General features: G+C 35.4%; 1 protein-coding gene across 3 annotated transcripts; it reads left to right on the top strand.

Moving 5' to 3' along the window:
• Nucleotides 1–658: 658 nt before the first annotated feature.
• Nucleotides 659–14,404, top strand: LOC110019344 (aldehyde dehydrogenase family 2 member C4-like). Of its 3 annotated transcripts, XM_020716977.1 has the most exons (9): nucleotides 659–793; nucleotides 9,519–9,661; nucleotides 10,377–10,760; nucleotides 11,406–11,495; nucleotides 11,798–11,971; nucleotides 12,119–12,256; nucleotides 13,184–13,321; nucleotides 13,411–13,472; nucleotides 14,011–14,404. In XM_020716977.1, exons 1-9 carry the CDS (start codon nucleotides 703–705, stop codon nucleotides 14,282–14,284), a joined length of 1,494 nt encoding a protein of 497 aa, XP_020572636.1. In that variant the 5' UTR covers nucleotides 659–702; the 3' UTR covers nucleotides 14,285–14,404. The 3 variants fall into 3 exon arrangements, with proteins under 3 accessions (XP_020572636.1, XP_020572638.1, XP_020572637.1); XM_020716979.1 differs by lacking the exon at nucleotides 10,377–10,760; XM_020716978.1 differs by lacking the exon at nucleotides 659–793 and having other exon boundaries at nucleotides 9,555–9,661; nucleotides 10,355–10,760.
• Nucleotides 14,405–15,430: the final 1,026 nt, after the last annotated feature.

Raw genomic sequence — 15,430 nt, 5'->3', positions numbered from 1 at the left:
GATCAACGACTCATAGTCAGACTGGATCAGTCGATTAACAAAGTCAAGTCAATCGAGTCAGTGCTGTTGACCTATAGTCAGTGAAAGGTTGATCGATAATCTCAACTCAACATAGGTGGACAAGCGGGTCTTATTGAATCCAAGCCCGCCAAACTTTGACTAAAAGAGTCAGTGGGCAACCAACCGAGTCGTAGGCTTTACATTTAAAATCCATAAATTATTCTATAACACCCTTTATTAAAGCAGGAACAAACACATAATTTCATATATTATACCCGTCCCTTATAAATAAGAGATTATTTTATGATAAGGGTTAAATCAAGATTAATTAACTAATTTATTCATTTAAAATTAAATTAATTAAAAACTAAGAACTCTTTTGTTACCTTCTCATATTTTTTAAATTCTAGATAACTACAATTTTCATTTAAAATTGAATTAACTAAAAACTAAAAACTCTTTTGCTAACTTTCTCATATATTTTTTTTATTCTTATAGATAAGCATGGCATCATGCTGTGCCTCCACTTCTAAGAAAAAAACTTAGTTCAGGAATCCAAGGCCACGCCTTTAGAAAGAGAGAGAGAGAAAGCTTCCGCCATGGCCTCCAATGGGACTTTTTTTTTATTCTTATAGATAAGCATGGCATCATGGAATCCAAGGCCACGCCTTTAGAAAGAGAAAGAGAGAGAAAGCTTCCGCCATGGCCTCCAATGGGAGCTCGGTGCTGAAGATGCCAGAGATTAAGTTCACTAAGCTCTTCATCAATGGCGCCTTCATTGATTCCATCTCCGGTAACCCTTTCTTCTTCTTTTTATATATAAAGATTTGACTTTTTTTTTTCTTTCTGTTCTTCTTTATGTTTATGAAAATTTTTATCGAAATATTTCTTATAAAATATTTTCTTTAAGTTTCTGCTGTCTCTTTCTATAGATTCATAGGTATTTTACATGAGAAGTTTTGATTTTTCAGAAATATTTTTTGCTTAAATTTATGCATATATATATATATATATATATAGAGAGAGAGAGAGAGAGAGAGAGAGAGAGAGAGAGAGAGAGAGGATGAATCTCTCTAACTGAGGTTACAGGGTTTTAGTAAATCAAAATTAAACCAAAATTTTGATTTTTTTATTACCTTAGTCTGAAAATTTTGGGGGTTTTAAGCTTTTAAATCTAACCAAGCATGAATTTGATCTGAGATTTATCAAGCAGTGATTTATTTATTTATTTGAGAAACTTACTATTATCTCATCATGCATGGCATCAGATTATTATTATTTTTTTCTTAATTTATTAAATTCCTGGTCACGGGAAACAAATGTAGAAAAAGCTGAAACCCATTTTTTTTAATTTTTGTTTTTCTGGATATTACTGTGCAGTTTTATTAGCCTATGCATTGCCAAAAGGGTGTAGGAGAAGGCTGCATTAGGAATACCTTAAGGGCACAAATAAATGAAAGAAACGGCCATGGAATCAATGCATTTGCATTATTGAGCATTATGGAATCAATGCAAGTTGTGATGAATTCAGATTAAGTTGGATTTGATCTCAATATGTTTGGTTCGTCTGTGAAAAGTAATATTAGTGGCAATGTGTATGAGGGATTGTGCGGCGGAAAAGATTGGATTTGGGGTGGAAGTTGGGATGGCGAAGCAGTTTAGTAGCTGTCTCAAGCCGCACTGTCTTATTAACTGCGGTTGCCTATGTTTTGTAGCTGATGATTTGGAGAATGTGTTTTATTTTTTTGCTTTTCATGAAATTGGGGAATCTCTAAATTCGAAACTCTAAACATTAAGGAAATCCCTAAATGAAAATGAATACTAAATTCTTTACCCAACAAATGTTGGTTCTAATGACATATTACCTTTGTTTCGGGGAAAGAGATCAGTCGACATTATAAAATGTATTCAATTGTTGTGAGGAGTTGACAAAGATGAAAATTCTCGTGCAAGTCTGGATTTGAGTTAGTAATGTTTGGTCTAGATGAGGTCAGTCGAATAAGGCATCCCACCAATCATTGAAATGCAGACTTTTTTGGTGGAAGCTCGTCTTCAGGATTGAGGTGATTGGTTGTATCCATAGGTGTGATGGCAGACTCATTGTCGAGGTAGTTTTGAGCCAGATCTTTAATAATTGAGGTTCGTGTAAAAAGGTCTTTAAGAGACGATGGGTATCGTCACAGGGCCTATGATAACTATTTCATCGACATAAACTTAAAGAGCAATAAAATTATAACATTTTACTCAAGTAAATAGAGAGTAGTTAGATGTAGAATGCATAAAAGCATAGCGGATTATGACTCGTGATAATCTACAGTATTGTTGGTGAGATGCTTACTTGACGATACTATGATTCATTGAGTTTACATACATGTTTATTTTTTTCTGGCTACTTGTTTCTAAAGACAAAGTATAATGGCTCCAATCAATAATTCATTCCATTCACCTCAGTAAATAAAGTTAGGTTACAAATTACTTCATATTACTTAACCACCCCTAAGTAGTGGAGAGTGTCTCAAGCTATTATTCCTTATTGTATATAATTAATTTTGTTATGGCTATGATCCCCCTTCAAGCTGATGGTTATTGGGAAGAATTGAAGCTTGGACTTGAAGTATTGAAAGTTCTGCTTGGCAAGAGGTTTAGTGAAGATATTACCCGGTTGATCATGGGTAGAGATGTAGTGAATTGCTAGCTAACCTTGGTGGAGATGATCTTGAATGAAATGGTAGTTGATCTTGATATGTTTGGTTATAACGTGAAATTCGGGATTGTTAGCTATAAACATGGCAAAAACATTGTCATAGAAGAGTTTCGTAGGTTGAAGTTGGTCCACTCCAAGTTCCTTTAGAAGACGGAGAAGCCATATAATGTCTCCAGTGGCAAAAGTGAGGGCGATGTATTCTGCCTCTGTAGAGGACCGAGCGACTGTTTGTTATTTCTTCACTGTCCATGGATAGGAGTTAAGCCAAGTAGAGAACAAAAGCCGGTTGTAGATTTTTGATTTACCAAGTCACCTGCCCAATCAACATCCGAAAAGATTTGCAGACATAGGTCACAATGTTTGATGAGTATGCCCGAAGTGAGAGTGCCCTGTAAGTATCTGAGGAGGTGTTTAAGTAGTTGATAATGATGAATGGTAAACTGATGCATGTGCTAGTAGATTTTGTTGAAGGAAATATCCGGTCGAGTGATCGTAAGATACTGTAGGGCATTGATGGCTCGTCGATATTTCGTGGGATTATCCATGGGCGGTCTGTTGTCTGGAATATCTATCTTCTTGCTTGAAAGGGCGTAGATGCATGTTTAAAGCCCGTCATGGTTGTCTCATGAAGAATGTTGGTAAGGTAGGTTTGTTGGCTCAAGAACTCAAAGTTTTTTATCCTAGAGCTTCAATATCGAGAAATCTGTGTACCTCGTCGAGTTGTTTAATTTCAAAGCGATTGGATAGCTTGCTAGTAAGTTTCTTGATGGCCTACATACAATCTCCTGTGATGAGGATGGCATCTACATATATAAGGAAAAATGTATATGCAGATTTTCAGTGGATGAGCAAGGATGGATCGGCTCGGCTTATGGTAAAACTTAATAAGATCAAGAAGTTGGAGATGGTAGTAAGCCACTCTCAAGGGACGGTCTGAGTCCATATGGAGCATTTTTGAGGAGACACGTGTTGCGGAAGTTGTAGATCCGTAAAATCAGGTGGTCATCTCATGTAGTTTGTGTCGTGAAGGGTACCATGTAAGAATGCATTGGAGACATCAAATTGATGAATTGACCAGTTACAATTGAAGGCCACTGTTAGAGGCTATTATTTTTGTAAATGGACTAAAAGTTTCATGGCAGTTGATGTTGTATTCGTGGTTGAAGCCTTGCGTGACTAACCTTGTTTTGTGCTGAGTGACCGAGCCATCCGAATGGTGATTTGTACAATATGTCCAGTGATATTCCAAGACCAAATGATTGAGAAAGGAAGGAACAAGTTTCCATGTTCCTTGGCCTTGAAGAGCATGAAATTCTTCACTCATGGTTTTTCTCTATTGTTCAAATTTTATGGCTTGCGTATACGAAGTAGGATCCAAGAAGGTCAAGATTGTATGTAGAATGTTAAGTCGTTGGATTGGTTTGAGTTTACCGGTTTTAGCTTGACTAATCATGGGATGTGTAGTGGCCATCGACGGATCAATGGGTGCAGGATTATTTGGAGGTAGACGAGTTGGGAGGGGGGTAGGTTGGCCGGTTGGTGAGGTGGAGTTGCTTTGGATGTTCGGTGCAGGATTTTAAGAGGGCTCCATGGTGGTGGTTTTTGGTTGGATAACTGAAAAAGGATGAGTATGAGAGGATTGGGATGAGATGTCTTTGTTGGTATAACGGGATAGTTGATGGTATGGTGAAGAAATGTTGTTTCACATGAAAAACAACTTGGCGTGAAATTAGGATTTTAGATGTGCGAGGATTAAAACATTTGAATCCTTTATGGAGTGGAGAGTATCCGACAAAGAAACGTGGAGCGGAGTGAGGAGTAACTTTATGGGGAGATGGGCATCCAAATACCCTTAGGTGTGAGTATGTAGGTGGCTTTTTATCAAGGAGTTCTTATGGTATAATCCATTGGGTATTTTTGGAGGGCATGCTGTTGATGAGTTAGACACTTGTAAGTAGAGCTTCAAGCCAACATTTGTGTGGGAGGGAGGTATCTTGCAGAAGTGTTATAGTGATTTCGAAAATCGGTGCAAGCTTTGTTGAGTAGTATACGAACATGAGAATTGGTGCATTATATTTTGTTGGGTGAAAGCTTGTTTGAGGGTGAAGTTTTAATATTGGCCATCACTATCAAATCTGAAGATTTTATGATGGTGTTAAATTGGTTCTTAATTAGGTGATGAAACACTTTGCTTATGTGAGAATGTTCAGATTTACACTTCATGGGATATAGCCAACAAAATTTAGATTAGTCATCAATAAAAACTTCTTAATAGCGAAAACCTTAATTTGACAAGATTGGGGATGAACCTCATACATCTGAGTGTATAATTTGTAAAGGTAAATACATGCGCAAAGAACGGGAAGGAAAAGTTTTCTTATGAATTTTATTACATTTGCAACCATTACATAGGGATATTGAATATTTGATGTCAAGTGTTGGTTAGACTTTTGACATATTGTGGAGGATATCTGAATGAGGATGTTTGAGCGTTTGTGCCAAAGAGTGGAAGTTTGCATGGAGGTACCCAATGCTTGATGAGCGACTGTAGTGGTTGAGTGGAGACGTAGGGATGGAGTATAGTACTTTTGAAATATATCTACGAAGTAAGATTTGTTGGGTATGCGGATCAAAGATAAAATCAGAACAATCAAAGAGAATTTCCACATTATTATTAGCAATTAGTTTATGAATAGAGAGAAAATTATGAGAGAGAGATGATACATGCCATATAGAGGGGAGGCAAAGGATGCGAGTTGGCGCAGGAAGAATATCATTGATCCCGATTGTTTATATGCAACAATATAACAATGTATTTGATTATATTTTTTACTTATCTTTCCTGACTTTGCAACAGTACAAAAAACTTGATCCTGAAGAAAATAAGAATTTAACTTTTTAACTTAATATATATTGAGATACTACGTAAATATACGTATCGTTATCAAATAATATTGGACTTTTTGATTAAGCCCCGAATATCGAACCCACAATGATTGTTCACAGTATGCGATAATTAAAGTAACAAACTTTCTACTTTAAAAAGATAAATATTTAAATTATAATTTTTATCACATGAATGAAATTTAAACTCTTTTTGGTATTTGTAATGTTTGAAAATGAAATAAAAACTTATTAAAAATAACTTGAGTTTATGTAAAAGAAGAACACTGAATACGAAATATCTTTATCTTTATCATGAATCAGTAATAAATATAGGAATTCTGTTATGAAAGTATTCAAATTGTGTTATGCCAAATATGAGCAATATTATTTTTTACCCTTACTAGAGATGCTATAAAGAACATTGACTAATTTAAAATTTGAATAGTTCTGAAGACCGGTTAGACAGGGAAGATACCAGCTCTCACTCTAGAGTTTTCTTGGTTCTCTCCACTTGGGGGCTAACATCTCATATCAAAACTTAAAATAATAAACCAAATTGCGGGTTTTAGCCCGTCACTCTAAAGTCGTCTAACTTTACACCCTTCAAAGATTATTTTCCTATTTATTTGCACTCAATCATATGAACTACATTCTCATTCATACAATGCATATTTTTTCTAATTATTGACCGAGACAATACCATCCCGGTTCTTACATGTCCTCACAATAAATTTTAACATTTAGATGGGTCAAATCAAGAAGTAAATGAAGTGCATGAAATTAAATTTATCTTTATCATGAATCAGTAATAAATATAGGAATTCTGTTATGAAAGTATTCAAATTGTGTTATGCCAAATATGAGCAATATTATTTTTTACCCTTACTAGAGATGCTATAAAGAACATTGACTAATTTAAAATTTGAATAGTTCTGAAGACCGGTTAGACAGGGAAGATACCAGCTCTCACTCTAGAGTTTTCTTGGTTCTCTCCACTTGGGGGCTAACATCTCATATCAAAACTTAAAATAATAAACCAAATTGCGGGTTTTAGCCCGTCACTCTAAAGTCGTCTAACTTTACACCCTTCAAAGATTATTTTCCTATTTATTTGCACTCAATCATATGAACTACATTCTCATTCATACAATGCATGCGGTTTTTTCTAATTATTGTGTCTAAAAACACTATATTTTAAGTATGTCAATCATCATCTGTGTGTTTGAGTGCAATTGGTTGCCCGTTCCCAGCAAGAACTTGGCGGTGGCCAAATTTGCTGTGAGGTGTGTCGTAGCTTCATAATCCAAAACCCATGATGATTCGAGTTGTAATATTTTGTTGATAAATGCATATTCGAGGTTGGAGCAATGTCAGCAATGAGTGGAGTAGTGATCGAATTTGCTGCAAATTTGACGCACAACAAGGGAGCGAGAGGTGGTGCGGCTTGATTTGGTGGGGCTTCTAATTTAAAACAAAGATAAAAACTTATCTCAAATACTCAAAACTTATCTCAAATCCTCCACCAAATTCTTTAAGTTTCTTTGAATCTCCTCTCTTACAACACTCTTAACTCTCAAATTAAAACTGTAAACAAAAGGAAAATAAATTTAAAAATAAATTTGTGGTGTCTGTAATTCTCTCCAAAAGCTTCTCCACGAACTTCTTCAAGAACTTTTCAGAACTCTTCTAAAAATCTCAATTTCCTTCTTTATAATTTTCCAAGATGTGTCTTGGTTTCTTTTCAAAATGTGTCTTGATTCGATGTATTTACCAAGGGATGCCTCTTTTTATAAGTACTTTAGTTATATTTTCGTCCTTGGTGATTATAATCACCCATTTTAGTCAATAGGTGTCTCAAATGTCCATTCGAAATTCGGCAAAATGAATTAACCCGTCAAGTAACTGTCACTGACAATTAAGCGCGGGGCCTTTAGCGCTTAGGCGCGGTCTTCTCTGTTTCACCAGCGCTTAGGCCCCAAAATACTTTTGCATCATTTTTGTATTTTTGCTCCATATTTGATTATTTTTTCACCTTTTTACTTGCACTTGAAAGAAAAACATACAAATATCTTTCATTAAAGCACAATATATCAAAAATAGGTATAAAAATGTGTCTAAAAACACTATATTTTAAGTGTGTCAATCATCATCTGTGTGTTTGAGTGCAATTGGTTGCCCGTTCCCAGCAAGAACTTGGCGGTGGCCAAATTTGCTGTGAGGTGTGTCGTAGCTTCATAATCCAAAACCCATGATGATTCGAGTTGTAATATTTTGTTGATAAATGCATATTCGAGGTTGGAGCAATGTCAGCAATGAGTGGAGTAGTGATCGAATTTGCTGCAAATTTGACGCACAACAAGGGAGCGAGAGGTGGTGCGGCTTGATTTGGTGGGGCTTGATGGTGATGAAAATTTTTCACCTCTCTCGCGCGATGAATGACCTTGTCTTCCACGGTACATGTTGGGGATTCATGGTTGTCTCTAATTTTTGCTTATCCGTTGTTTAATTGATGTCCTCACTGCATAGCAAGCATAGAAGTCGTCCAACTCGATGGGTTGTAATTGAGTGCAGATTGCCGTCTTGAATGACTGATAGTTTGCCAGAAGACTATTCAATTTATAGAGAATGATATCCTCGTCATCTAAATTTCCACCAGCAGTAGAGATATTATCAATCAAAGATTTGATAGCGGAGAGACATTGATTCATGGTTTGGGTAGTCATGGAGAGGTTATGGAGCTCATTTTTCAACTGAATAAGTCGCGAGCGATTGGTCGGTTGGATGCGCTTGGTTATGGTATTCCAAATTTCGGCAGTGGTGGGCAGGTGGAGTACATAAGACAAGATCGTCAGAGATATAATTGAAAAAAAAACCACCATTAAGTTTTGATCTATGAGAATCCAACTAGTATAGTGGGCATTAGGCATTGGAATATCGTCGGTGGAGGGAAGGAGTTTCAGCGAACAAGGGATGCTGCATTGTAGGAACTCGATGAAGCCATTATTCTTGAATGCTTTGAAGATTTGAGCTCTCCAAATGAGATGGTTGTTGGAGGATAGAAGTTTTTGCGTAAAATGATGCAAGTTGTGTAAGAAGAACTTTAATGTGGGAGATATGACGGCGGTCAACAATAAATCCAGGAATGGGGAGTCCTGAGTTTCGGATTGGGGAGAAGTAGACATTTCAGTGGAAAGGGTTGAGGATTTTTGGATTGGGTGGGATTGAGAGAAAGGGGGGAAGAGAGTAGATGAATTCTTACTCATGAGGAGAATCAGATCACCACCGCCTATGTAACTATACCCTTCGACATCACCGGAGCTCGATCAAGAAGGTGCCCAAAATTCCTTGCTTAATGCTTCTTGAGGAGGATCGAGTTGCCAGCTACATATGGAACCGGGTCGAATGACTTTGACATCTTCCGAGCTCTTGATCGGAGGAGGAGATTGGATCGAGGGAGATGCCCAAAATTCCTTGGGCACTGCTCTGATACCATAAAGACAAAGTATAATGGCTCCAATCAATGATTCATTCCATTCACCTCAGTACATAATGCTTGGTTACAAATTACTTCATATTATCTAAGTACCTCTATAGGTGGTGGAGTATGACTCAAGCTATTATTCCTTATTCTATATCATTCTAACTACCTCTATACTTTTTTCAGATAAATCTTCATATAAGAAAGCATTGTTATTTGTTAACGTCTACTTGATGAGTATCCAATTGTTTTTGCAGCCATGACAATGAGCATTTTAACCATAGCTATCTTGATAGCAATTGGCCCCTCTGAATTTAATATTTTAATGCAAAGGATAGGCACTTTGATATTTCTTATGAATTTTTTATAAGAAAATCCTGGTAGAATCTCTCTCTCTCTCTTTATTTTTTAATTATAGTTAATTTATGATATAATTTATATTTTACTCAGGTAAGAAATTTGAAACAAGAGATCCTCGAACAGGAGATGTGATAACAGAGGTGGCTGAAGGTGATAAGGAGGACGTTGACCTCGCTGTTAAGGCGGCGAGGGAAGCTTTTGATCATGGCAGCTGGCCTCGCATGTCTGGCTTTGTAAGATTTCTCTCGCTCTCTCTCGTGCTCTAATGCGTAATCGGAAACAGATCAAAGATTCCCAAGGTGTCTGGTTCGAGCGCTTACTTGATCAAAAGAAGGGGCATTTACATACATAACACACAATTTTTATATATTTACATATCTAAGGCCGACACATCCATATTTACATGCATAAAGATCAAATCTTTAATGACTCATAACAAAATATCACTTTTACTTGCTTTTTAAAATGGAAATACATCTTTTCACGTGTCGGTTTATGACACCAAAGTGTGATAAATGAAAATATAAAAGGTTAGGTATTCGATTTTAAAATACATAAGAATTATGTGTTTTGTACTTAAAACATATTTAACACACCATTCTTATGTATTTGCATATCGCACACCTAAACTTTCAATTTTACATATATAATACTTTGGTGCTTTAAACCTATGCATGAAAAAGTGCATTTTGCTTTTAGAAAATGATAAAAGTGATATATTTGACTTGATTTTAAGGATTTGAGTGCTATATATTTTTGACGCAAATATGAATGTTTAAGTGTGATTTGTAAATACATACGAATTGTGTGCTATATATATGGAAATGCCAAATGGCCCCTAAAGAATGTCTACAATTTCAACTAATTTCATCATTGCAAAAGTTGTATTCAATCTACTTATCATACCAAACCCGAACTATTCATAGACAACGGGCTTTTCACGAGCAGAATAGGGGAATGATAATGTTGAAGTTGGCGGACTTGATCGAGCAACACGGAGAAGAACTCGCTATGCTCGACTCGATTGATTCCGGAAAGCTCGTGCATGTAACCAAAGCCTTCGACATTAAATTTGCAGCCGATTCTTTGAGGTATTATGGAGGCGCTGCAGATAAAATTAATGGTGAGACTCACAAATGTAGCGGTGAGTTCCAAGCTTACACGCTTAAGGAGCCCATTGGAGTAGTTGGCCACATCATCCCTTGGAATTTTCCTACTCTATTTTTCGCCGTTAAGATCGCTCCAACGCTCGCCGCCGGGTGCACTATGATCGTTAAGCCGGCGGAACAATCACCGCTATCAGCTTTATATCTTGCCCACTTGACGAAGGAGGTGATTGCAGTGATTGGTTACAATTATATGATGGGAAATTTACATATGTAGCATGCAACTTTTATGTATTTACATATCTCAGATCTAAACTTTTGGCGTTTTAAACCTATGCTTGAAAAGTCGATTTCACTTTTAAAAAGTGGTAATAGTTTTATTTTTGATTTAATATTAAAGATTTGAGGGTTATCTGTGTAAATATGAAAGCTTAGGTGCGAGACATGTGAATAGGTAAGAATTGTGTATTATGAATGTAAATGCACCTTATATGATTGTCAGTCATAATTTGTTTATGGGGTATTTACAAACATGCCAACCAATTCCTATGTATCTACATATTTCACACCTAAGCTTTGCTTTTTTGCATTATCATTTCATATTACATATTTCACACCTAAGCTTTGCTTTTTTGCATTTATACCACCCAAATCATTCATATTACATTCGAAAATACCACTTTTTTAACTTCTAAAACGGTGAAATGCGACCTTTCATGCATAGGAAAAATGTTGAATGTAGAAGTTAAAATTTGGCTGTTAGATATGTAAATACATAGGAATTGAGTGGTATGTATGTAAATGTAAATGTAAATGTAAATCTTCTTTTAATTACATGATAAAAAGTAGGATTATATTCTGTTAATTGTAGGCTGGTATTCCTGATGGGGTTATCAATGTTATCACTGGCTATGGCCCTACTGCTGGAGCTGCTATAACTTCTCATATGGATGTTGATGCTGTAATATAAATTCTTTTCTATTTTTTATTTAAATTTTAAATGAATAATTACATATAGACCACCCGAAACATTGATATTTACAAACCAATCACCGATGCATATATGCATTGAGAATTTGATAAAAATGAAAGATGTGACGTTGGGTTCTTACCATGAATTTCGATGTTCGAGTGAGAATTTGAAAAATGGATGAAAGAGGGTGGTTGATTTGTAAATAACAAGTTTCGGGTGGTTTGTTTGTAATTGCCCCAAATGTAAAATGTATTTTATTATAATTAATGTTTTAATCAACTCTTTTTCAGGTGAGCTTCACAGGATCTACAGAGGTTGGGAAATTAGTGATGGGAGCAGCAGCAGCAAGCAATCTGAAGACAGTTTCATTAGAATTAGGGGGAAAATGTCCATTAATTGTCTTTAATGATGCTGATATTAATATGTCTGTGCAGATTGCTTGGCAGGGTGGTTTTTTCAATAAGGTACCTAACTACTCTTTTATTTACATTTTAATATTATAAATTACATTATACTATTTCTCATTCAATTGAAGAAAGGATTTTTTATGTTAATGACCTTCTATTATTATTGTTATAAGTTTATAATTAGTTGAAAAAACATATTTGCAGGGAGAAATGTGTGTTGCAGGATCTAGGGTTTATGTGCAAGAAGGGATATATGATGAATTTTTGAAGAAGTTGATTGAGAATGTAAAAGATTGGGTTATTGGAGACCCATTTGATCCTCAGGTTCATCAAGGGCCTCAGGTATGTGCTATTTATTTATTTTAGTATATTTCCTTATATTAAATTATTACAAAAGAATATTTTTAGTGTATTCAAGAAAAAATAATTAGGGTCTGTATGAGACGAGTGTAAATAGGGGTGTCTAAGAAGCTTATTGTTCGCGAACAGCTCATGTTTGACTCATTAAGTAGCTTGTGTTTGAATCGTTTGTTAAGTAAGCGAGTTGAACACGAGTAGATCGAATTATAAACAAGCCGAACACGAACATTCTTTTGTTCGGTCGTGTTCGGCTCGTTTTAGTTCAACATAAGGAAATTACATTTATTATTTATACAAAAGATGTTTTATATATTTATATGTAAGTTTAAATCACCGTAGTTGATGTTTTCAAGTGGTTCTATGCTTTTCATGATACAAGTTTGAATTCAACCCTCTACATTTATTTTTCAAGTTAATTTAAACGAGTCGAATTGGAGAATTTCTAACGCGAGTTTATTTTGAACAGAATTAATTTCAAACGAGCCTAACTCTTTACGGCCCTTACAACGATGTGAGAAAAATAATTTTCTTAAAATAATTGGCTACATCATATTGTCATCATTTGTTGATTTAGCTATAGTTTGATTGTGAAGAAATTGGAACCCTAATTTTTCCATGAAACAATATACTAAAATTTTTAAAATAAATTCAATGAAATAACAAAAAAAAAAAAAGATATTTGCCCTCGAACAATGGAGAGAATATTACGGACGTAATCCGAATGCATTGTATGACACTGTTGTACACGGAGTCCGCATGCATATGAACATCACATGTAATGTAATCAATCAGAATTATACCAACACTTATTAAAGATATGATAGAATATAGTAATTGCATTCCAACCCTTAAAATGACCTAGGATGCAATTACAAATATTATAAATCTTTACAAAACTTGAATTTGTAGGTTGATAAGGAACAATTTGAGAAGGTTCTTAGGTATATAGAGGCAGGGAAGAGAGAGGGAGCCACACTATTAACAGGAGGAAAAGCTGTAGGTGAGAAAGGGTACTACATAGAGCCCACAATCTTTACTGATGTCAAGGTAAGAATGTCTCTCTACTTGTTAATAAAATATTTATTTAATTATAATTTATTATTCTTATTAAAATTGGTTTAATTATTTTTTCTTAGGAGGATTTGTCCATAGCTAAAGATGAAATCTTCGGCCCGGTGATATGCGTCATGAAGTTCAAGTAAGTACCATAACCCTAATTTCAAGCTATAATGTACACTCACGACGACCGGGTGAACCCACGGGACCAAACCGGCGCATCTCGTATCGACATACATCACATCGCCATTGGGATAGAGGCAACATGCCCCTATCCAGTTCGACCTAAGCGAATTGCCGACCCAGTCAATCTTAACGCATAATTCGCCTCGAGGCATGTCAATGTCCATACGTCGTCATGCGGAGTAGCCTGACCCAACTGACACAGGACAGTACGTTCGATAGGAGCTTGGGATTGACGCTCTTTAAATTCTTATTTAATCGTCATGTATTCCTCTCGAACTATATAAAGGATGGGATGAAAAAACTTATAGAGGATTTTCTTTTCTCTCAAAACTTTCACTTAAAGACTTCATGACTGGATTTAGGAGGTGGCTCAAATGAAAGAAATGATTAAAATATTATGTTTCAGTCTTGGGTGATTGGTATATAAAAGCTCGTAAATAATAATTTAATCATGAATATTATTAATATTTTCATTTTTATTGCGATTGAATCAGGACGATTGAGGAAGCGATCGAGAAGGCGAACAACACGAGGTATGGATTAGCTGCGGGAATACTAACGAATGACCTGAATGTAGCTAATCGGGTTAGCAGGTCAGTTCGTGCCGGCATAATTTGGGTCAATTGTTTCTTCATTACTGATCTTAACGTGCCTTGTGGTGGGCACAAAATGAGTGGTTTTGGCAAGGATAGCGGGCTTCAGGCAATGGAGAAGTATCTCAATGTAAAGTCTGTATTTACTCCTATTTATAACTCTCCTTGGCTGTAATTTTATTTTTTGCAATTACATTCTAAATATTACAGTTTGGTACTTTTGGCTTGAGTGATAATATCATAAATGATAAATATATATTTGATGGTTGAAATTGTAAATTTTATGTGATTCTTTATTACATGTTTTTCTAGAAAAAAGATATGATTTTTGATGTTTAAAAACTGTAATGTCTGCACATGTTTTTATCCAACGAAGGGTAGTTGAAGTCCTCCAACTACCGGTCATTTGTATGACACCATTCCAAGTAATTGTGGGAAATGGAGACCACCTCACGTGTTCGACCAAATGCCCCAACAACCATTACAACTTCAAAGGAACCTGTTTTTGTTTTTTTTGCTTGGATTTACTTGAGTTACCTGATCTGTTCGTCTGTGTTCGGTGGCTACGGTAACTTGGGAATGTCACTACCATGTCTTTCATTCATAACGGCGAATCTGCGTTCCATCCAATTCCTAAACCTTCAGCCAACCTCTCAAGCCAATTTACCAAGGCACCATAGCTTCCGGTTTTCGTTACACAGCCACAAGCGATGTAAGGGAGTGGAGTTTGAGAGAGTTCGGTCTTGAATCTTGTTCGAAATTGCTCGTGAACAATGTGTTTTTGTTCGATTCGATTTATATATTTTTGTTCGTATTCAGTTAGAAATTGACTCGTTTAAATTAAATTTTAAGAAAATAAATGTGGTGTCAGATTCAAACATGTCTTGATTCTGTTATAATTTAAACTTAGATATAAATATATATAATATATTAAAATATAAATTTTATATGTAATTTCTTTGTTTCGAGATAAAACGTGTCGAAAATGATAGAACAAATTGTTACTTAGTGTTAGACTTGTTCATAATTCGAGTTTAAAAAATTTGTTCATGTTCGACTTATTTAATTAATGAACGATTCAAACATGAGCTACATGACAAACCAAACAGAAGTTATTCCCAAACAAATAAATTTTTTGATAGCCCTAGTAGTGACTGTGAGCAACAATCAAACTTGGCGTACTATTGGTATATGAAGCATCATGAGGATGCATGATGATACTATGAGGGAGTTGACTGATGTTTTTAGACATATTCCATATATCATGAATAATTTATTGTCAGTTACAGTCTTAGAATCCAACGACTACAATGTATTTATA

Source organism: Phalaenopsis equestris, unplaced genomic scaffold, assembly GCF_001263595.1.
Source record: "Phalaenopsis equestris unplaced genomic scaffold, ASM126359v1 Scaffold000054, whole genome shotgun sequence".
In the NCBI taxonomy this organism is placed as follows: domain Eukaryota; kingdom Viridiplantae; phylum Streptophyta; class Magnoliopsida; order Asparagales; family Orchidaceae; genus Phalaenopsis; species Phalaenopsis equestris.
Note: the sequence above shows the minus strand (reverse complement) of the source record. Positions and strands in the feature narration are given on the sequence as shown.